At 31.8% G+C, this 22594-nt stretch overlaps 3 protein-coding genes across 6 annotated transcripts; all 3 read right to left on the bottom strand.

The window, feature by feature from the left end:
- Positions 1–5715: 5715 nt before the first annotated feature.
- Positions 5716–7103, bottom strand: LOC101218795 (transcription factor MYB52). The gene is made up of 2 exons (XM_004147318.3): positions 6664–7103; positions 5716–6164 (listed from the first exon to the last, which is right to left on the bottom strand). Exons 1-2 carry the CDS (start codon positions 6845–6847, stop codon positions 5716–5718), a joined length of 633 nt encoding a protein of 210 aa, XP_004147366.1. The 5' UTR covers positions 6848–7103.
- Positions 7104–11478: 4375 nt separating this feature from the next.
- On the bottom strand, positions 11479–14699 carry LOC105434624 (probable gamma-secretase subunit PEN-2). Its single transcript, XM_011651104.2, has 2 exons — positions 14346–14699; positions 11479–11911 (listed from the first exon to the last, which is right to left on the bottom strand). Exons 1-2 carry the CDS (start codon positions 14584–14586, stop codon positions 11751–11753), a joined length of 402 nt encoding a protein of 133 aa, XP_011649406.1. The 5' UTR covers positions 14587–14699; the 3' UTR covers positions 11479–11750.
- A 1211-nt stretch (positions 14700–15910) lies between these two features.
- LOC101219024 (GDP-mannose transporter GONST1) lies at positions 15911–22179 on the bottom strand. 4 transcript variants are annotated; one of them, XM_011651102.2, is made up of 11 exons: positions 21760–22173; positions 21565–21651; positions 19970–20112; positions 19521–19752; positions 19251–19390; positions 18548–18677; positions 18325–18423; positions 17776–17930; positions 17162–17278; positions 16526–16623; positions 15911–16406 (listed from the first exon to the last, which is right to left on the bottom strand). In XM_011651102.2, the coding sequence occupies exons 4-11, from the start codon at positions 19737–19739 to the stop codon at positions 16354–16356; spliced, it is 1011 nt and encodes a 336-aa protein (XP_011649404.1). In that variant the 5' UTR covers positions 19740–19752; positions 19970–20112; positions 21565–21651; positions 21760–22173; the 3' UTR covers positions 15911–16353. The 4 variants fall into 4 exon arrangements, with proteins under 4 accessions (XP_011649404.1, XP_011649405.1, XP_031736843.1 ...); XM_011651103.2 differs by lacking the exon at positions 21565–21651; XM_031880983.1 differs by lacking the exons at positions 17162–17278; positions 21565–21651 and having other exon boundaries at positions 21760–22179.
- Between the last annotated feature and the right edge of the window lie 415 nt (positions 22180–22594).

Below are 22594 nucleotides of genomic sequence, written 5' to 3'. Positions count from 1 at the left end.
AGTAATGTATTCAACTCTACGTCGATATAGTTGAGATATGCAAACTGCTGTGAAGCAAAGCCACTGAAGAGAGTAGATGTTGATGCTCAAGTACTTATAATTTGATGCCCCATGGAGGAGAGAAACTAAAAGGTGTGGAAAAAGTTCAAGAAACCGAGCTTTATAATTAGTATTATTATTCTCCCTTTTGATCGGATTGTCAAGATAAACAGTCAATCTATCTCTAAGTAATAACCATGCTGATAAGTGGATAATACTCCAGAGAAGACATTCCTCAGAAAAATGGAGTTCCAAAGCTCCTACACCACTCCACTGCTCTATTATCCACCTCCATAGCTTGTGTTTATATTGTTGTAATAAGTAAAATGACAATGCAAGATTGAATCCAATACAGAACAAAGACATGCAAATAATAAGAGGCCTCCCCAAAGTTCTCATCTCCTTCACTTCCACATTTGCTTCCTCTTGATTTGTCATATTATGCAAACTAACAGAATTAACTCATCAATATATATACAATTTTCTTATTCAACCCTAATTTCACCTTTTCGTCAAATCCCTAAACCAAAGGATGCTTAGTTATAACCATCCATTTTCTAAGTCCAAATTTTAAGGTTGCAATTGTTGATTACGCAAACAAATAATTAAATATTTGTTAAAATGGGGAAAAAATATACCATGAGGTTTCATCGAGTATTAGGGGAGAATCGTACGTAAGCGGCTTTGTTGATTATTGTTCAGTCTAGTTTTAGTATTTTATTGATAGCAATGCATGGATGTGAATTGTTTTTTTTCACAAAACACTCACCAACACGTACACAAGAAAATCACGAGACAAAGCAAGAGAAAACCGAAGAATCCCCAACCTCTAATCGCCCACTAATTAGTATTCCACCACATTGAGATATGAAGAATACAAAATAATGTACTCTATAAACAAGCACAATGAATTTGTGTATACATACAAATTTGTGAGGAGATATGAGTGTGCACCAAGATCTCAACTATACTGACAACTTCCTCACCAGGACATCTCAAGTTATAAAAGTATTAATTCAAGATCTCAACAAATAAAATAAATATTTTTCTTAATACTTTTGAAATGTCATCTCATTTATTATTCGAAAGTTAGTAAAATTTGGAAGGAAAATTTATTACCTTTTAAAAAAAAAACAAATATATATATATATATATATATATTAGTGAAAGAGAATCAAACTTTGATCTATTCGTATTTATTTATTTGATATTTCATATGCATAATAATAATAAGAATAATTTTGTTTTGATGATAGATTTTTTTTTTATTTTAAAATTTATAAATTTGAAATTGATTGAGCCAAGATTTGGGATAGAATTATGGTCTATTCTATTTTGGGAGGTGGGATTTGATTTTGTTGTTACATATTGTTTACTTAATCTAGAATTTTGGGGATTTGCTGTGTGTTAGTATAAAAATGGCAACAAATTATATGTATTAAGGTCAAAGAATATAGTAGCAACAAATAGTTAGATGTATAAACAAAGGACGATGAAGTGTGTGAGATTATGATCGTAAGTGCAAATGGAGGAGGAGAAGAAGAAAATGGTGCAGATGGGGAAGAAGAGGAATGGACATATTAAATTTGTTATTCAATTGCTTAAGTCACTCTCTTTTTGGGTCTTATCTCGTCTTCTTCACAACACCAACTTCATAAGTTTGTGTTTCATTCCACTTTGCTTATCTCATTTGTTCCGATGTGAAGTTGATTATGGAGTTTTCAACTCTTCTTTCACTTATGCTGTTTATTTCTCCCTTGATGTCAACTTTTCCTCTACTTCTGAGATGGTTGTTTAAAATAAGTTTGTTTTTTAAAATAACAACAACAAGAAAGAAAGGAAAACTTTATGAAATGGCTTTTAGATTCCTTCTTGAGATAACTGTGAGAATATTAATGTTAAGGCTGTTATAAATAAAAGATGACAAATAGAGAATGTGCCAACTGTGTTGATATCCATTCATATCAATTGTAATTAAAATCAGAAATCTATCATATTATCATTATGTGCCTTAACACTATTTTCTTTTAATTGAAAAAGGCAACAATAAAACTAACCTCACAGTAACACAATGATTTTGTTGTTCAAATAAGCAAGGATTGATTAAGAGAAAAAAAAGAGTTTGGTGCTCCATGGAGACAACAAAGCCTTCAAAACTCAGCGAATCCAGACCAGTCTTAATCCCCATTTGTTATTTGTTATTGTTATTGTTAAGCTCTAGAGAATAAATAAATTGTCCCCTCTGTAAATTCTTCATATTTGTTGAACGCAATAAATTGTTCTAATTAAAAACACTAGTTAATGATAAGTATTATTATTACTATTTGATCAAATTTCATTCATTTGTGTTGGTTATATATTAATATGGTGGATTCTCTTCCCCCATGTCCATATGAGATGGTTTTTAGGATGTTTCTTCGAGTAAAGATTGATATGATGTCATGTGGTGATATCATATGTAACCATCTTTCTTTGCATGCAGCAGAGTTTACATAGTCAAAGAAGAGAGATAGAGAGAGAGAAGTTGCCAAGAAAGTGGGGAAAAATGAAATTGAAGGCAAGGTGGTGCTATTCTGATAGATGATCTATAGATAGCAAATATAGATATCATCTTAAACGTAACAGCAACTGAAGAAGCAGCTGCAACATTGCTTGCTGAATTCAAACAATTGTTAAATGGGTACTTGAAAGAGCTCGTGGCCTCCTGGAAACATAAATCGCCTTCAATAATGCAAATGCAGATCAGGTAACACAACTTTCAATCCATTTTTCATCGATTAATCGACTCAAATCATGTGGTTGGTGACTCCAGGTTCCAGCATAGCTACGGTGCTTGCAATTGAGAGTTCTGTATTTTTTTAAAAAAATCATGGCAATTTCAAAAACTTTCATAACTTCTCTCTAAATCATGCATAATTATTGGTTTCGTGAAAAATCCATATATAAGATTAGCTAAATAATAAAACATATAGTAAAATAAAGTACTCACAGCACTACCGACGTTCATGCTTCGAATCATAAGCTAATCAATTTCCTGAAATTCCAACAATCATAACAAAACTCATTCACCACCGAAGTAATAAAAAGTCCAAAACATAAGCTAAACCTCATATTAGACTCTTTTTTTTTTTTGCTTTCTTTTAACCCTGTTAGACAAACTTTTCAACTCTCCCTGATTAACCCATAATAAACCATCCATTTAACTTTTGGATTTGTTGGTGATTGAAGAGAAGTAACTTACCATTTCCCATGCACACTCAACCCAACTCATAAACCATCCATTTAACTTTTTGGATTTGTTGGTGATTTAAGAGAAGTAACTTACCATTTCACATGCACACTCAACCCAACTCTCACCAGCTACGTCTCTACATGTTATGTAGAGAGTTTCACATAGTATTGAAGTATACCCAAGAAAATATGTTTACATGGAGAATGAAAATATGTTTACAGGGACAAACAAAATAAGTTTCAAGAAACATCGAAAGAACCGTCTATTGTTAAACATTATAATATTATAAAATTTTCAAATTGGACTGACTTGGTTGAGAAATTATTAATGAAATTGAATACTATAATCTTAAATTCAATAAACTAAGGTTTCGATACTAAAGTTTCAAGACTATATATTTTGAGTAAACTTGAACTTTAGGTAAGACATAAACGTGGATCAAGTTCGAGTATATAGCCTTGAACTTTACATAAACGTGGATCAAGTTGAGTATAGTATATGGATAAGGTTGGTTTTTTTTTTGGAACACTATGGATGCGACCGTTTTGTAGTTAATTGGGTACAAATGATGCATGTGATCTTGAATCGTTTATATATATAAATACATGAAAGTGGGGGCATTCTATGTAAAGATTTTACATAACTTTATATACTATTTAAAATTGACTATTTCGTTTATATTGATAATCTCGTGTGAACAAGAGTTTATATATAGTTAGATTATGATTAAGAGATTAAGTTATCTTTAGATCTGCATAGGTGAGGATAGCTCATAAGCGTTGACCCAATAAGTCTTCCATTTCAGAGGGTAAGACTGAGTGAATAGTTGGCAAGATGGAATTCGATAGGTTTTCTCTTAAGGACTGAATCCACGTCTTGAACAAGGGACTCCACCCTCTCATTGGCAAGATGTATTTCAGCACCAAGGCCCACCTTGTGAAATGATAACGAAGGTTGATTAGCTCAATCTAAAAGATTTTAAAATCTAGGTCTATTGGGTTTCCCTGTTAGTTCATATGAAATTAATTGCTTAAAACAATATGTTAGAATAATTTCAATTATTCGAATTAGGTAAAGAGAGAGAAATAAATAAATAAATATATATATATATATATATATATGTAATTAACGTAAAAGTTGATATACTAATTGTCTAAAGATTAAAGGTAAAGAGGGTTGATTCTCCCACTAACATATATGTGTGTTAAAAATAAAACGTCAAAAAAGATTATTTTATAATGGTGTGCAAGCGCTACACTATTTTCTTTTTTCCAGAGCTAGGGTTGGTGTTTTCCAACCTTATACATTATTACATCTACCTATAGTTAGTTGTTGGTATATAAAAGCTATTAAACTACAATTGTAATTAAATCTCAAAACATTTTTTTTCGATTCACAAACAAATAGAATAATTGTTCCCTTAAATTTATCATACACTCAAGAAATTCATATTTTATTTTTCTTAAACTAATTTACTCCAATCACTAGGAAGCAACGTGGAATATGGAAAATGGAAAAAGAAAAAAAAGAAAGAAATTAAGAGAAAGAACTAAGAAGCATCTGTTTGGGAGCTGTATCTCTCCATTTCAGGCAGAGTAGATTATAGGTGTTTGGAGGCCACGTTGGGTCGTCTTCCTCCTCTTGTCTTCAAGTTCATCCCTCTCGTTGTAAAGAGGTGAAGATTTCTTAAAGGGATAACAGTAATAAAGAAAAGAAAAAAGAACATGAAGTTGGTCTAACGATAATGGTACCAAGATATATCACCTCGAAAGCAGTATTGAAAATGGAAAAGAATGAGATTTTAAGTGTTGTTTTGACCTTTTGAGTTATTGTTTTTTTTTTTTATAATTATTTTCAAATAGGCTTTACCAAACACACTTCTTATTTTCTAAAACATCAATTATAAATTAATTAATCTACCCTAAATAATTTGCAATTTCTATAATAACATTATTAAACATTTTATATGTAATTCATCAATTACTCATTTTTCCTTCTCTAACTATGATATTTCAACGTGGTGAGCCTACCAATTCTATTGTCTCTTGTAAATTGTTAAAATGGATGTATTTCGCTTAATTTGAAATATGAATCATTTTTAAAATTATTATTCAAGTGTTTGATATCTAATTTAAACCAATTTCTCTAGTAAATCCAAATAGACCTTTTAAGTATATTTTCTCAACTTAAAAACTTTAACATGTTCGTGCATATAATTTAATAGGTTTACTTATATCTTTCAGAGATTCTAAGTTTAAAAAAAAAAAAAAAAAAAAAACTAAACAAACAAAAGTTATATTAAAAAAAAAAAAAAAAGTGAATGGACCATGATTTCTCTCTTATAATAGTTGGCAATTCATAATTTCTCTTAACATATCAAAACATTTGACAACCAAGAAGAAACTCACACACCATAAGAAAAAAAAATTTCAAACTTTGCTAAACTAAGAGCTTCCCATACCAAGAAAGTCTATGAATGGAATCCTTCTCTTGTGATCCTCACCCTCACCGGATCCCGATGCCACTACGGCTGGCAAAGACGACTTTCCACGACCATTTCCGAGCAGCACCGGAGCCCCAGCTGTAAGAGGAGTCCATTTGACGGCTGCCGTCGTCTTGGAAAAGGATAGTAAGCTATGTCGAATAGTGTTATTATTTTTGTTGTGGTTAGTGAATATTGTGAAACGTTCTCTTCTTCTTCTAGCCATTATTACATGGTAATGATTCTTCACTGCATTATCTGTTCTTCCTTTGAAATGTCTTGCTATTAATGCCCATTTGTTCCCATGAAGCTGTTGAAACATTAGAAGTCTCTCTTCTTCTTCTTCACTGAATGGGTTCTTGTTTATATTTGGATCTAATTGATTGTACCATCTCAATCTACAACTTTTTCCTACACCAAAGAAAATTAATTTAGTCGGAGAAAATTAACCATTATTATTCCCTATCATTTAAAAGTTAATAATAACTATTATCATTGATTTACATTATTTGGACTCTTAACAAAAATGTAAAGAACGGAGAAGATGACTTGATATAATGTTAGATCATTGATTAGTTTATAAATTTAATAGACGAAGATCACTTTTATATTTATAAAATATGGTATATAAATATATTATTAAAGTTTTTGTTTTGTTATTTAACATTTCACTATTATTGAAACATATGATATGTAAAATGGGTTTAGAATGTGATAAACTTTGCCTTTCCAAGTGAAGTTTTAATTCTGTTTCCTCTTTGTCAACTATTATTAATATAATTGACATCAAATTTCATCTTCATGTTGAAAATTATCAACTAAATCATAAAAAAATTTAAACTACAGAAACAAAACTATTTTCTTTTTAAAAGAACCCTACAAAGGGAAATAGATGTTAAATGGAAATTACCAGATCTGCCCTCAAAGTGTTCAGCAATGTAATTCCAGTTTTGAGGGCCAAACTGTTCAACAAGCTGCCGGAGTTTATTGTCCTCCGCCGGTCGCCAGTGGCCTCGGTAGCAGCTGACACCGCTGCTTCCACCGCCACCGCCGCTACTGCCGCCACTGCTACTACTACTTTTTGATCTCATCATTCTCAAAAATCCAAAAACACACTTAGAAACCCTAGCTCAAGAGGAAAAGAGAGATTAAAAAAGAAAAAGTTTATTATTGAGGAAGATGAAAATATTGTGAAATGGGGTTTTGAGAGATTTGAAAAACACAAAGAAAACAAACAGCTTTAACTTATTTCATATTTTATTTTGGTTGTTCAAGTAAATTTTTGAGAAGGAGGCATTGTATTATTTATTTTGTTTGTATAATTAGAACATATAACACATCCTATTATAAGGCATTTTGTGATCTAATTAGGTAAATGGGCTGGCTTTGTAATAGTACCTTATTTGGGATAATCTCTTCACTACAATTAATTCTTCCCCTTCTCTTTTATATCATCCTCTTCCAAAATATATTTTTTTTTGTTATAAATTATCTTAGGGGAAAGCTCATTAATATCAGTTGGAAGAAGTTGGTAAAACTCTCTTTACTATCTCTTAATTAACTCATTTTCTTAAACTAAAATTATTTATTGGGATCGGATTACCCCTTTGCACTTTGAGATCAAAGAGTAAGTTCTCAATCATTAATTTATTTTTAATTAGTAGTGTATATACACACTAAAGTGTAATATAAACATCATTTAATTTCTTTCATTAGTTGTTCATTATTTTAATTGGTTAAGGTACATAGGTAGATCTAAGCTTTAAAATCTCCTTGTGTTCAGCTCATGAAGAAAAAATGAGACTATGTGTGTGTGTGTGTGTATATATTTTCAATGAAAATTATATAATTTGGAAGACGTGTGTATGTTTTTGTTGATTTACACAGTGTTGTTTCACAAAGTTATATATTTCTAAAAGAAAAAAAGCACTTCATAAAAGAAAAATGGAATTTAAAATGATCCAAAAAAAAAAAAAAAGGATAAAAGTCAAATGAGATGAGAGATTCAAAACAAAACAAAACAAAATTTGAAGGCATATATATATTAAACGACCTTCTTTTTAATATTATTTAGAAGTGTTATTGTCCTTTTTAAAACTCGTTTTTAGCAGTTTTTATAAGCAATAATGATCAATGTCATTTAAAAGTTTGAAATTTAATTTAGATTTCCAACTATATATTTTTTTTAATTACCAATTTCATTTATAAAAGAAATTATTCTTTAAAGAAATCAAAAGTAAAATATATGGGGAAAAAAAGACAACGAAGATGAAATAATAGCTAAACTTTGTCTTTAGTGTAAAATTGTCACCAAATGTTTAGCTCACAACTTTCAATAAATATAATTTTCAATGTTTCAAAATAAAATTATACATCGTCAATTTGCAAATTAATTCAATTGGCATTATGTGATGATTTGAAGAATTAAAGATTTCACTATTCACACTCATAAATTTTGTAAAAATAAAAAATTATCTTATCTAATTAATAATAATAATAATAAATAATAATAATAATAAAACATAAGTTTTTTAACGTTGGGGTAAAATAAAATTTAACCCAAGAGTCAAACCCTTTTCTCCCTTTTTGGGTAAGCAACAATATTTAATATTTTTCTTTGTTTTCATAATTTCTTTTCCCATTGAAGTTAACTAAATCTCAGTAAAGAGATTCTGATGACATCTTAATTTGCCAAAAATGGATCACATTGAACTGTCAATTGAAATTCAAATTTGGGTCAAACTCAAGACTTTAATTAATTTAATTAACAACTATTATACAATGAGGAAGAGATTATTACATCTAGAATTATATTCTCTATATCTCTAAACTCTCATGTTGGTACATTCTATCTTTCTTCTCTTAAAAAGCTTGCTTCTTGCTTCTTGCTTCTTGCTTCCTCCCCTACTTAACACAATCTTGAGAATTGAGGTAGTATTAATTTATAATTTAACCTAGAGAAAAGTAACTTTCGAGGTTTAAACTAGACAAAGATAATCAAACTCAAAATGTGTTAAAAAAGACCCTAACAAAATCCAAGAAAACAAATGGAAAGGGACAACTTGGTCATGCAATCCAATTGCCCACCTCCCCTGCTCTTATAAATACATATCATAGTTTGACACAAATTAATAATTTGATCTCTTCTCCAAAATTACAAATTATGTTTGTCTTTAAGACCACAGGAAGGCTATCTTGTATAGATAAATATAGGTTAAATTATAAGTGTGTAATTTAGTGTTTGTGATTTGACAAAATTCTCATAAATAGTTCATATTATAGAATTTTTTTTTTTATCAAATCATATAAACTAAATTGGAGAGTAAAGTCTAAGTTTTTCTTAAAACTTGTCATTTCAACCATACATCTGTGTGTATGTTTCCAATTGAAGCTGGCAATAAAGTGCACAAAACCCAAAAAGAAGCCCCACCTATAGCTTAATCAGCATAATGAAATTTGGAACCTTAATTTAGTGAAGTTAGCGCCAAAACAGAACAACTTATTACATCAGAAATAACAAAATGGGGTAATGTCTTAATTGTGGACAGTTAAAAAATTTTATTTGTTATTGTGATCTCACCAACCTATGCAGGGGAAAGGCAATTGATTTGTTGGTTCATTAGAGATTTTGAGAAACAATCCAAATGCCCTCTTAATACATTTCTGGCTGTGCAGTTACACACAGCTTGTCATATGCCATCAAAAGAATTTCTTTTTTCTTTTCTTTTTCTTTTTTTTTCTTTCAAGTATTTCCTTTAAATACTAATAATAATAAATAACAACAACAACAACCTTTTGGTTTTGTTGAGAAGTTTTTGTTACACAACAAGATAAAAATAAGTAATTATCCAAAGTACCCACAGATTATATTCAATAAAATCTGTGACAATGTCTTATTCATTTGATAACTCTTCTTATCTTTTACTTTTCTTTTTAAATCTTAGTTTTTACACAAACCAAAAATAAATAAATAATCAGAAACAATAGAATTTGATTAAAAGCATTCAAATCACAAGGGAAGTTGATAGATATATGAGCCAATCAAATTTCAAATCTACTTTGGCAGCTTGGAAATGATATAGAGATTTGATTTCTCCCTATGCGATGTGATCCGATGAATAATAATCAAGTAAAAATCAGTAGACATATAACTATAGAGATTAATAGGGCATAAAATGATCTCCAGAACTATTGATATATCAATAAGTTTAATGTAGAGAGATAAAAATAACAATTTCAATCAACAGTGTTTTCTCCAATATAATTGTTTTCCTTTAACAAAATAAAAAGATATATATAAAACCTACTGCTCCCTTGACAAAATCACTCAGAATCAGAATCATTTTAATGATAGAAGTTGGTTTTGTACGGACTGATTCAGCAATCCTCATCTTTCCACATTTATAAAAAAAAGCACTTTTTTCCATATCCAATAACTTAATCCACAAGAGAAAAGATTCAGAAATTAACCAAATCATTTTATTTATTATCAACATTGAACATTTTTTTTCTAAATTCAGCAACAACTATCAATTTTGAACTAGGCAGAACCCTATGTGCCAACTGTTAATATCCATTCATATCTAATGTGATTAAAATCAGAAATCATCATCATTATGCGACAAACGTCCAACACTATGTTCTTTTAGTTGAAAAAGTCAATAACAAAACTAACCTCACAGTAACAAAATCAATGATTTTGTTGTTCAAATAAATAAGGATTGATTAAGAAGAAAAAAAAAATAGTTTGGTGCTCCATGGAGGCAACAAATCTTTTACTTTCAAAACTCGACTCGGTGGGGAATCCAGGCCAATCCTAACCCCTATGTGCTGAGATGAGATTCATGAAAAGAAGAATAGTAATAAAGAAAACCTAACCAAACAAACATCATTCAAGAAGCAAATCCCCACCAACCCTACCCATCCACCATCCTTCCCTATTTCTGGCAAGTTTTTTGGTTCCCTCTTTTTCTATTTTAGGGATTAGCTTTCCCATTTGGATATTGATAACACCACAAAAATGTCAAGAGGTTAGCATTTCTACTAACCGAAGTTAATTAAGTGAATCCCAGATTAATCTGATGGAGGCAATTATCCAAAACTAGCATTTGAAAACAAACTTGTTTCAATGCTATCTGATCCAATCCATCAACTATGGCACATGTCTCAAATTGGGAATACAATAATATCCTTAAGAACTATATATATACACATAATCTCCCAACTGTCCCATCGTAGAGGTATTTTTTAAGATACTCCTTAACAAGAATACTCAAGAACAACTAAACCAACCATGAACACTATGATAGAAATATATGAAAATTTGTTGTAATATCAATAGGAAGAGTAACAAGATAATCTAGCCTTTCAAGAGAGCCAGCCTCTCCCTAATAGCCCTCTCGATAGAAAATCCCACAGAAAAATTCTCTCAACCACACTCCCTCTAATTTATAACTAAAAGTTCTAAAGAAAACTATATTTACTAAAATACGCTTTTACCAACCGTACTAGTTATCCTAATATATCCATAACAAGGAGTGCTACAGTATACAATAATCATACCTTTCTTTTGGGGATTGTTGATCACTGTACACTACCATCCCCTAAGAATTTTAAGGGAGTTTCTAACTTGCTTCCAGATGTATTCCACCTTCAAAATGGATGTTCTGAAGTAGGGGAACCAGAAAAGAGCACGACTTATAGTATTGAAAGTGGGACAAAAAGAAAGCAAAGAAGAATTCAAGAGAACCGGTTTAGATTTTTATCCACAAATCTTAGTTCGCAGTTGAAGGGAGACCCGGTTCAAACTTGTGCATCAACTATTAACATGAATCAACATGGGTAATGCAAATGTTCATGTTCGACAATTGGAGCACTTGAAGAAGGGAAACCAAAAGCTTCAACTTTGATCTTTCAAGAAAACAATGACCGTCAAGAGTTACAAATTTTGAAATATAGAAGAAGGTTGAAGTTGGTTGCCGAAGGGAGGGAACCAGACTAGCTCCAACCTGTTAATCCTACTTTGTCAGCAAGATTGTACATCACTAGTTTATCCCAAACAGGTCCAAACAGGCGTTCTCCTCCAATGGAAAATGTTAATGCCCAAGACGAAATAATGGCCATGAAAACACCAAAGCCGATAGCTGAGCCAACAATATCTAAAGAAACAACAATTTCAAATTGTTAGGTAATTGGACTGACCCTAAAAGTAGTTAATGTGAAAAACAGCTCAAGTAAATGTCTATTAAATAAAAATTAATATTCTACCACACCTGGTTCTAGGAATAACTATAAACAGAAATACATACCCAAAATTTCCAGGAAAGAATTATGATAGCCTAAAGTTATGGGAACTTGACAAGATATCTGACCATCTCCCAAAAAAATCAAGGAGATTACAAAAAAAATGAAAAGACCATAAGTTATTTGAATAAAAGATGAGAATCAATCATAATATCTGTATGTAAGGAACACCATCCATAAAAGGTAGGAAGACAGAAACTCGTAAGTCCTCAACTTCACTCCTGGGCCCAGTTATACCCTCATTAATTCTTCGGTACTCTTGACTAAAGATCGAGAAGTTATGACTGAAAATATGTTGACTGACTTCCTTCAGAAGTTGTAACCTATTATAGCATTTGAACGAACGAGTCCTCAGTACCGTCTCCTCATTGATACTATGGACGCGATCTCATCCTAAAAATTTCATGGGATAGCCATTCAGAGAGAGATGATACAAAATTCTGGATTTTATCTAGTGTCAAACTTTTCATAATAAACAAACCCAAAGAAACAACTCATCTTTATAAAACATGTGGAACTTCTACGATTTTTTTGCAAATAAATATAGAATTCTATTTGTGTTACCAATGATTAATGGTCTTGGAAAAGGAGTATCCTCAGAATTATTGATCTTATCAGAATGACCGACTGAAAAGCTTTGAAGCATACACACTATTCATCTCAAATAAATTCATTGTTATATTAAAATTATAGTAGTCGTTGTTAAAGTAAACTATAAATAAAACTATAAAACAATTTTACTTATTAATTATTACTAACAAGGTTCTGTGTAGCTAGCATGGATGTTTCAATTGAATGGTAAGAACAAGTACATAATAACTAAGTTTAATCACCCCTATTATACACTTATCAAAAAAAGACAACCGACCAACCTTCATTTTTGAATCAAATTCATTGATATATACGCATGCAATTCAAGATAGGCCACCCTTATTAACTAAATTAGCAACAACACACAAAACCAAGCCACTCCTATTTTCCGTGGGCTTGAACCACGGGTTTTGGAGAGTATCTCCACTCCAAACAATCAATACTCATACGACGAAGAAGATACGTAAAGATAGAGATAATGCATTCAATGTATAGTAAACAACCATGGAATGTCCCCCTTTGAGCATTTCTCGTCCATATGCATGCAAACACACAAGACCCAACCTTCTTATATACATAACCATCCTAATTTTCCTAGTTGGTTTATGATTAAATTTGTACATATAGACGTGTATACACAGCTCGAGGTGCATAAAATAAATGCATAACAAAGTTCACACGCATAATTCCCAAAAAGAGGATATGCCAAATGAAGTTGAAAGGACCAACTACTATGACAAATAATCTGAGGCCAAAAGTTTAAATTGCTGCATACTTGGCAGACAACATGCAAGAATCTTGACCAAAATTTTCACAAAAAGAATCATAAGAAGACGGGATATGCATAATAAAGCTCAATTGAACTACAACTTCAACAAACAATCAAAAGCTTATTTACAAATGTGATACTTGGAGCGTAAGAGCCAATAAATTTTACCTTCCTTCAAAAGCATTAGCACTTTGACTAAAGTGAGCCTAGACCAATAGTAATTAGAGTGTGCTACCTTACTTGGGATCAAAGGTTCAAATTCCTCCAATCCCCATTTGATGTACCCAATCTATATATGTCTGTCCTTTGTAGAACATAAAACAGTCAGGGTATTTGCACAAATAAACAGGTTAGAACTTCTAGTATCTACCGACCAAGCATAAGGAAAAGAACAACAAATTCTTAAGGCTCAATTTATTGAATTTGAACACGATTACTGATCTTCTATCCATTTAATTCATCAAATTATGAGAAGTACCAAGGTATCATCCTTAAAGTATTATTATAAAAGCTATCAAACTCAAAACAATAATGTAGTCGCCACGACCAAGCAAACAACAATGAGAAGGAATAATTAAAAAGGTAGGATATTTGCACAAACAAACAGGCTTAGTATTTACAAACCAAGCCTACGGAAAAAACAACAGATGAACAAGGATTGACCGATGGGCGTCGGGTTTTCTAACACAAATATCTACATTACAATAGCGTCATGTATTTCTGTACAAAATAATTTGAGTTATTGCCTACCACACATTAAAACATAACCAGTGAAGCAAAATGAAGTTAAAATATAATTGTTGATGCTCATGAATATTGAGGTATGATAAATCCAACAATAGGATCCTAATCATATTTTTCTTTGAACAGCAATGAGTGTGAAAATTTCAGAAATAATTGAAAGTAGAAGTTAAGAGAGGAAAACTCACAGGGTCGGATGCGAGGAAACGAGCGGGATCGAAGAACAGGCCAGAAGTAGAAGCAATTAACCGCCCAAAGAAATGGAAGCAATGCAAATCCAAATTTGTAGAACCTACGAGCATAGCTCACCGATTCTTCCTCCGACAAACCCAGAGAGCCATCGATGGTAGGCCATAACACACGAATTGGGGAAGATATGGTATTTGGATTGGAATTGGTGTTTGCGTTTGGATTCTGCAAGGTCTCCATTGCGAGAGGAGTTCGAATGAGAAATCGTTCCTTCCTCGTTTTCTCTTTTACTCAATTTTACTTCGCTTCAAAATTTATTTTTTCATTATTTAAGTAAAGAAATTGCATGAGAAAGCAAAATATATTTATATATTTGCAACCATGATTTAAAAAATAAAAACTACCATTCTTTATTAAAATTGTATTTTTTTTCTCTCTTTCTTTTTCAAAAATAATTTGTATTTCTTTCATTTTTCTTTCTTTAATTTCATTTAACTTAAAACAAACTTTTTTTTCTTTACATATTTAATCAATCATCTATAAAATAATTATTATACAACAATTAGTAACTAATCAATCAATCTAATAACAATACAACTATAAATCATTATCACTTTATTGATTTGTAATTAGATAACAATCAGTATTACATGACTTATTATCACATAGTAATCATACACAGTTGTTACCACTAGAAATTATATAACAATCATATAAAATACTCAAATTCTTAATAATTATAAAAAAAAAAGATTTTATTTGCAATTAAATAACAATCAGATGACAAATTAATATCGTTAGCAATTAGTATAAGACAATCCAAAAGTAATCAAATGATTGTTTCAAAATGAGGACTATCTAATGGTAATCCGATGAGAGTTAGATGTGGTAATCATATGACAATTAGACGTAATCAAATTACTGTATTTGTTTGAAAAATCAAGGGTATTTTTCACTTTTTACTTCAAACACATCAACAATCAAAATCTCTTCTCATATCATAGTAGCCAAACCAAATAGATGAATGAGTTTTGTTATAATAATGTCACTAATTCTTGAAACAAACAAGCTATCAAACACTCTTTCCTTCATGTGTTGATGTTTTTCTCAATACCAATTTGTCTCAATTTGGAATTCGTTTCTACGGATGTACAAAAGTCAACCCACCCTTTACTTGCACAACCCGACAATACGACTCAACTTGTTTTTTCTCCCTCATGGCGGTTAGAGTTGGGTAATCCAAGTTGGCCGGGTTATTTGTTCTTTTTAACACACCTGCTAGTTTCATGTCTTTTCATAATTAAGTTCAAACATTTTCTATTTGACTTGATTTTTTTTTTGTTAATTTATAGGCAAATTTATAATTGAAGTTTGGAAGAATATATATAATTAATCCAACTTAAATAAGATTAAAGGTTTTTTAGTACAATAATTGTAGATATGAAAGATGGATCCATCCATCTTTAGAATGGAAAATCATATCAATTATTTATGAACTAAGTTCACTCCTTAAAATTAAAAGTTAAAAAAGTTAACCATAATTGAGCCAAAAATGAATTCCAGCTTTAAAACTGAGTTCTATGATTTCTCGGGAAAAGTTCGAATACTCACGCACGAATAAAATTAATTTTTTTTTAATTAGACAAACCCATTTACAAATAGAGAATGTCCCGTAATTACAACCATTAAAAATGACAGAAAAACAACAAAGAACATCCAACTTACAGATGAAACTACAACAATCAATGATCTGCATTGTCTTTCCTTTCCATACAGCAAACAAAGCAAAGTCAAAATTGGATTTCAACAGAATTTTTTCCAGCTTCATCCCAATTACAAAGCTGAAAACCACCTCAGTGAAAAAAAAGGAACCGCAGCAATGAGAGATGGTTCCATTTTCTATTCCAAATCATAGTCAACTGCAAACCAGCTTCAGCAAGCAGTAGTTCAATAAGAACGAGGTCGACGATAAGTTCTTTTTCAGATATCACTTTTGACTTCCAAGGATTAACTTCTCTCTCGAATTTTGGCTCTCGCAAAAAACACACCAGCCAAAAGCCCTGCAAATTACCATTTCCTTTAGTTGTTTGGCAAATGCGAATCAAGCATTTGATTTTCAGACATATAGCTGCCAAGGAACTGTAATATTAGGATCAGGCAATTCATGAGGAAAGCTCACCGAAAAATATACTCGCCGAGTTCTCCACACTTGTAGGGACCTTGAAAAGGAAGATACCAGCAATAGAGAGAGGGATCTTGTTTAGTGAACCCACTAGGCTGCAAGTTATATTGCAGAAGATCAGATGAGAATATTATTTAGTTAGCTCAACCTGAACTGGGAGTCTTTTTTTAACATATTTTTAAATCTAGCAAGTAGAGGCATACTATTTATGGAAATGCAAGTTGAAAAAGAGAAAATTTAGTCAGTGAACAAGTAACTAATAGTGGATAATCAGCAATGAAGTCTTTGACACACAAAACGAAGTAAGAATTAAGGAGAGACTATACTAGTATATTTGCAAATATTTGTTTCACCATCTTTCTACATATAAACAGATTTTAAAACAGGCATTCATCACAAAGGATGCTTCACCACCTGCTGCACATGTCATGGTGTAGAGAAGTCAGAAGCCAAGCTTGAAATCCACTAATTATCAGCTTTTTCTAAGATGGTGATTTAGTATGGTATCAAAGCACAATGCATGAGATTCTTAGTTAAAAATGCTGCACAAATAAACCATATGTACTGTGCCTTGTCATTCATACGAGTCTTAAAAATAGCATCAGCATTAGATTCTCTTTTTCCTCATTTTACCTGTACGTTGTTGCCCCAGTTTGATGGAGAAACCACATGGACGTGAAACTAATTCCTAGACCCAAAACACCACTGAACGTAATCACCAACCAGAACATCGGCAATCTCAAAAGCGGTCTGCCAAGAATTCAACACTTATAAAGTTCAAATTTATGCAGGTCGAAGACTCAAAATGCACATGAATGGCAAGAAAAAGGCTTTCCAAGTCAATAGTACATAATTTTATGTTACAACTTTCCTCCATGGAAACTAATAATTTCTCTCTGAAGTCCAAGCTCATGGTCAATCTCTAAGTAGAAACTTAATAATGTTAAGGTCTATTGGATCAAGCCTTGGAGTAGGCGGTAAGAATTAGTGAGATGAGCCTAGAGCATAATTCAATCACAGGACCCAATATTTTAGTTATTATAAAATAAACAGCAAAAATGGAAAAACCAAAGTTGATGATTGGAGGCTTTGATTAATTTTTCCTATGAAAATCATTTGACTAAAGAGAAACAAATCTCAAAAAAGGAGATAAAGTAGATGCTAGAAATGTGGTAACGTTATATGGAAACAAAGAGAATCATTTAATAAACTAGCAGAAAGAGAAAAGGCAGATGAAAGATACTTACGTTCTTGAGAGATAATCAATCTCATTAAACACAAAAACAAGAAATATCCCAAGAGGAAGAGAAAGAGTGTTATTTAGGAGGACCATTGAGAACTCATTCAAGTTTCCAGATTTGGTTAGCTGCTTTGCTGTATCCATAACCCTCCGTAGAGTTAGCTGCATAAAAATTGAACATCAGCTGTATTGTGGAAGCTAATATAACTGCATATTTAAGACAGCTAAGATCAACTGCCCGAAATGGAGTAATGAATAAATTTAGATTGATACATCCACATTGAACTCCCTCTAACTCTTAGCTATCATTTTCACAATTTGAACATTGAATTATTTTCAAACAAACAGAACCAATTCATTTTTGAGAAAGCAACAAACGTCGGTAACTCCTGGAACCACTAAAGTAATTAGAAAAGATGCAGAAGTAGAACTAAAAGGAAGCAATAGAAAATGTAAGAATCGTTCAGGTGGTGGAAATGGTATGAAACAAATAAAACAATTGAAATGGAACCATAAGAATGAACAAAATATAAAAGCCTTAAAGATATGTACATACGGAATACGATGCAGTCAAGAAGCAGTTGATAATTTGCCACGCATATCCAACCGCATGAAAAGATAGATCAGTAAGCCCCCCAGTAATTGCTGAGATTATCTGCAGAATGCATTTGAATTTCAAATGGCCATTTTAATTCATGATCACCAAGGATGCAACAAAATAACATAAACTGTGCCTTTTGCAACTAGTTCTTATAATAGTACTCAAATATGCTATATACCATGAGAAAAAGTGCAGCCCAGACCCTGTTGTCATGATGCTTGCCAAAAAGATACATTTCACCAACTGCCGTTATTACATTGGTAACATTCTTCAGAACTGTGACCATAGCAACATTAATGTATTTCAAACTGCAGGAGAAGTAAACACTGCTTAAGAAAGTACATGAAACACAAACCTACAGATAAGTTACAGACAGAAATATAACTGATCCAAACCCAAAAGGATTGATTCATTTTAGAAAAATTGGTTTGGGTAGTAGAAGACAATTCAGTTTAAACTTCACCAGGCAAATTAGTAATAAAAGAATATACCATCTTGTTAAGATCTTGGACTTGACCCAAAGGCAGAAAACTATTTTCTCCACTAAGATGTGGTACAAAAAACTCAGAAAAGTTTGGCTAAACTGATGCCGACTGAGAAATCCTGCGTACGAATCCATTTTTAAAGATTTGGGATACCCAAGATGGTTTTGTGCAACAATATTCATCAAGAAGCTTAGGTAGAAGTCAAATTATTTACTATGTTCTGCGATCAACATTAAAAAAATAATAATTATGCATGTGTTGATTGATCAAGAATTACACATACATTTTCAAGAAAAACCAGTGAAAAATGTCAAGTCAGAAATCTTCATAACTTCCTTTCAGTAAATTACATATTTACATTCTGTAATTAAGGAATAAGGAAAAGAAAGATCCTACCTGAAGATACTAGTAATGAGCATCCCAACAAAGATAACATTAACAGGCATCCACACTTTAACCAGCCTCCAAGTGAGTGGTTCCGTGGATATAATGCCCATAACACTCAATATTGTCACAATACTCACTGATATAAAATTCTGCATCAATAAACAGAGCAACAACTTGTTAGTCTTCCAATTAACTCAGAAGTTATGTTAAACATGAGAGCTGCTATAACGGAAAAATAGATGTTAACTTCTCAACATATTTTCAACAATGAGAAATAACCTGATAGACCATCAATGATATCCCAGCATTGAAATCATAACTGGAAAGCACAAGCTTGTTTACTAGTATCATGCTGCACGAAGAAATGCAGTATGCAAGGCCAGACAATAAGGCCTGGTTATGTAATCTGAATGCCCTGTTATTGCGTAATGCTTTGTCTCTGTCCTTTCCCATTTTACCCTCTTCCAAGTCAGATTCACCATTCTCAAAATGTTTCATCCCTACTTATTACCTACATGAGAACCAACAATAAAAAAATAATGACAAATGTGGATCTACCTTGAGTTTTATACATTACCATATATTTAAAGGGGAAAAATAATAAAACTACTTGAGACAGAAAGAATGAATGAATGTCAAATCCAAAGAAATGCTGAATATGAAGAATAGAAGAAAATGCAATATTGAATACAAGTAACTATTGTGAAAAAAAAAAAAAAAAAAAAAACCTGTTAATTTCTTCTCTTTTGCTGCAGTCAATCTCTGATCTGCTGTTCAATATACAATTCCAACACACTTTACCCCACCGCTAGAGTTGTAGCAGTGTCATTCAGACTGAAAATGGTTTCTTTCCAAAATGCTTCATCTCCAACTATTACATACATGGAAGCCAATTAGATAAATTAGGCATAAATTGACTTCAACTTTATTTTAGATAGACGATGGTTTTGTTAATAGAGATTTTAAAGACTCAAGGCAATCCTAAAGGCAGAAGCCTAAAGAACAGAACACTGAACACCAAGTAGATACAGGAATCAATTCCATGAAAAATGCTAACTGATGAATATGTATTACAAATGCATCCACGTAAATCCACACTGGAGTTACCTGTCAATTTTACTGCTCAATAACCTGAGCATCAAATAGGAATTAGGAACACCAGCGGTATAAAACAAAAGAAAGCAACATGCCATAGCTTGACAATTAACTCTCATTCTCACAAACTGCCAAGAATCATGTAAGATATAGAAGTACAACATTTTGCAAGAATATCTTGAGATGCAATAACAAAGTAATAAATGAGAAGATCGTAATACAGTTTAATAGTTTATAATTCGTTGTGGTTAACTACAAGTATGGACAATAATGAAAGGGAGAAAAAGAAAACAAATAAATAAATCCATAACAGAAGTACAAACACCATCTCTGACGTATTATTACAGTGATCAAAAGAGTGCAGTTCGCAATGTGGAAGGGCCTGAATAATAAAAAAATATAAAAAACAGATATATGAGGTCCATGTCCATCCAGTATTAAGGTTTGAATACAGAAGAAATAATTCAGAAGGGGTGCCCCAGTTCTCTTCTCCAATCAAGTTGCTCTTACCATTGTAGAGAAGCAGAGTAAAACATGAAACATTTGTTCTATCATAGTGATTTTAGTAGGTGATGATGGAAATTCCTTCTGAAGAATGTTCATATATGTTGAATTTATGAACAGAAAGGCAAAAGAACATAAGTCCCAAATTTTGTGTGGCCATAGTTTAAGAAGGAACAGGAAGAGTCTTTGGATAAATGCAATAAAAGCATTCCAATGATTGGATTAAAACTAGAGGACCTCCCAAATATCCACTGGCAAGAAAAAAGAATGGAAAGAAGCGGCCAACCTTGTGAAATCCCAAACTTTTTTTCATGGTGTTCTCCCTCTAATTCTTCTACTAATCATTCAAATTTAAGAATTAACTTAGAAAAAAAAATTATATTTGTCCCCCTTGTGCATGGTGCAAACTAATGAATTTATATATGCGGCATACCAATAACTTCAGATACTACGTTTTGGCTACAAATCCAATGCCCCAATTTGTTCCTTTCCCTATAAAGGTACTCCAACTTCCAATATTCCACGTCTTATTGCAAGAAAGAGTAACATGAGCTCCAGAAGTCCCCATTATTTAAAAGTAAAGATTCCTAAATTTCCTAATATCCTTCTTTCCTTCTAAGACATCAAAATATCTGAAGACCCAAAAGGATATAGAGGCATTCATGATTCCAAATTAAGGCTGGAAAAGAAACCATACTGGAGAAGAAATAATAAACAAAATCACCTGTGAATCATCAGACTCAGAAACTCAGTAATTACACAGAAGAAAGACAATCGACTTCTCGATTACAGAAAACTCATAGACGATAAACTGTGGCATGGCGGGAAGTTATGAAGAATGCGAAAGAAAAGTCGTAAGCATCAGCAAAAATAGGCGAAATACAAAGAACCCAGAACTTGAAAATCGAAACAAACTCACAGAAATCGGTTGACTCGTCTTCCCCACGAATGAAACAGGAAAGTTGAAGAAGGAAAGAATTGAGGGCGGGTGAAGTTGAAAGCGGGAGCAGGGAGAAATCAAAAGGTGTACAACATGGGGAATGAATCAAATGAAGCTTATAGAGGAAAAGGGAAGAGATTTTTGTTGCTATTTTAATACCCAGAAGAAAAATGTGAGAACTTGGAAATTTCATACTATGAAATGGGGAATTTTGGTCAGAATATTGGTTGAAACTCTTGTAAAGTAACGCATTTGAGAGGTGGGTTAATGCGCACTTGCCTCTATCCTTTGCCTAATTTATTCAAATCCAAACTTCAATCCACTCAAACAGAATCATCTCTTCTTATCATTTTCCACTCTGTTTTTCTCTTAATTTGTTGTTTGTTTATTGTAACGCTGCCTTTTAGGAATCTCTAAACCTTCAACTAAAAATTGTCTACAATTATTTATAAGTTTGAATACTTCTTTCATTTCTCAATTTTGCATTAATAATCATACTGCATCGACTGCCTTCTAAAACCTAAAATTTCCTCAACAAACAACAATCATATGTTTAGCTAATCACATTTTGAGCAACATTTTCTGTCAATAACAATAGTAAAGTTTATTTTCATCCAAACTTATAATAAAGTTGCATAATAAATAGAAAAATATCCATCTATATTTCAATCAATAATTTTCTTGTCTTACATATTTTGAAATATTAGCTCACCATTGTAACACTACGTTATAATATAAATATCGAGTCTCACCAATTTGATTAGGATTGATTATAGTTTGATAATATAAAACATTAATTATGATTTTTTTTCTT

Source organism: Cucumis sativus, chromosome 2 (genome assembly GCF_000004075.3).
Source record: "Cucumis sativus cultivar 9930 chromosome 2, Cucumber_9930_V3, whole genome shotgun sequence".
Taxonomy (NCBI): Eukaryota; Viridiplantae; Streptophyta; class Magnoliopsida; order Cucurbitales; family Cucurbitaceae; genus Cucumis; species Cucumis sativus.
This window is presented reverse-complemented; position numbering and strand designations above follow the sequence as displayed.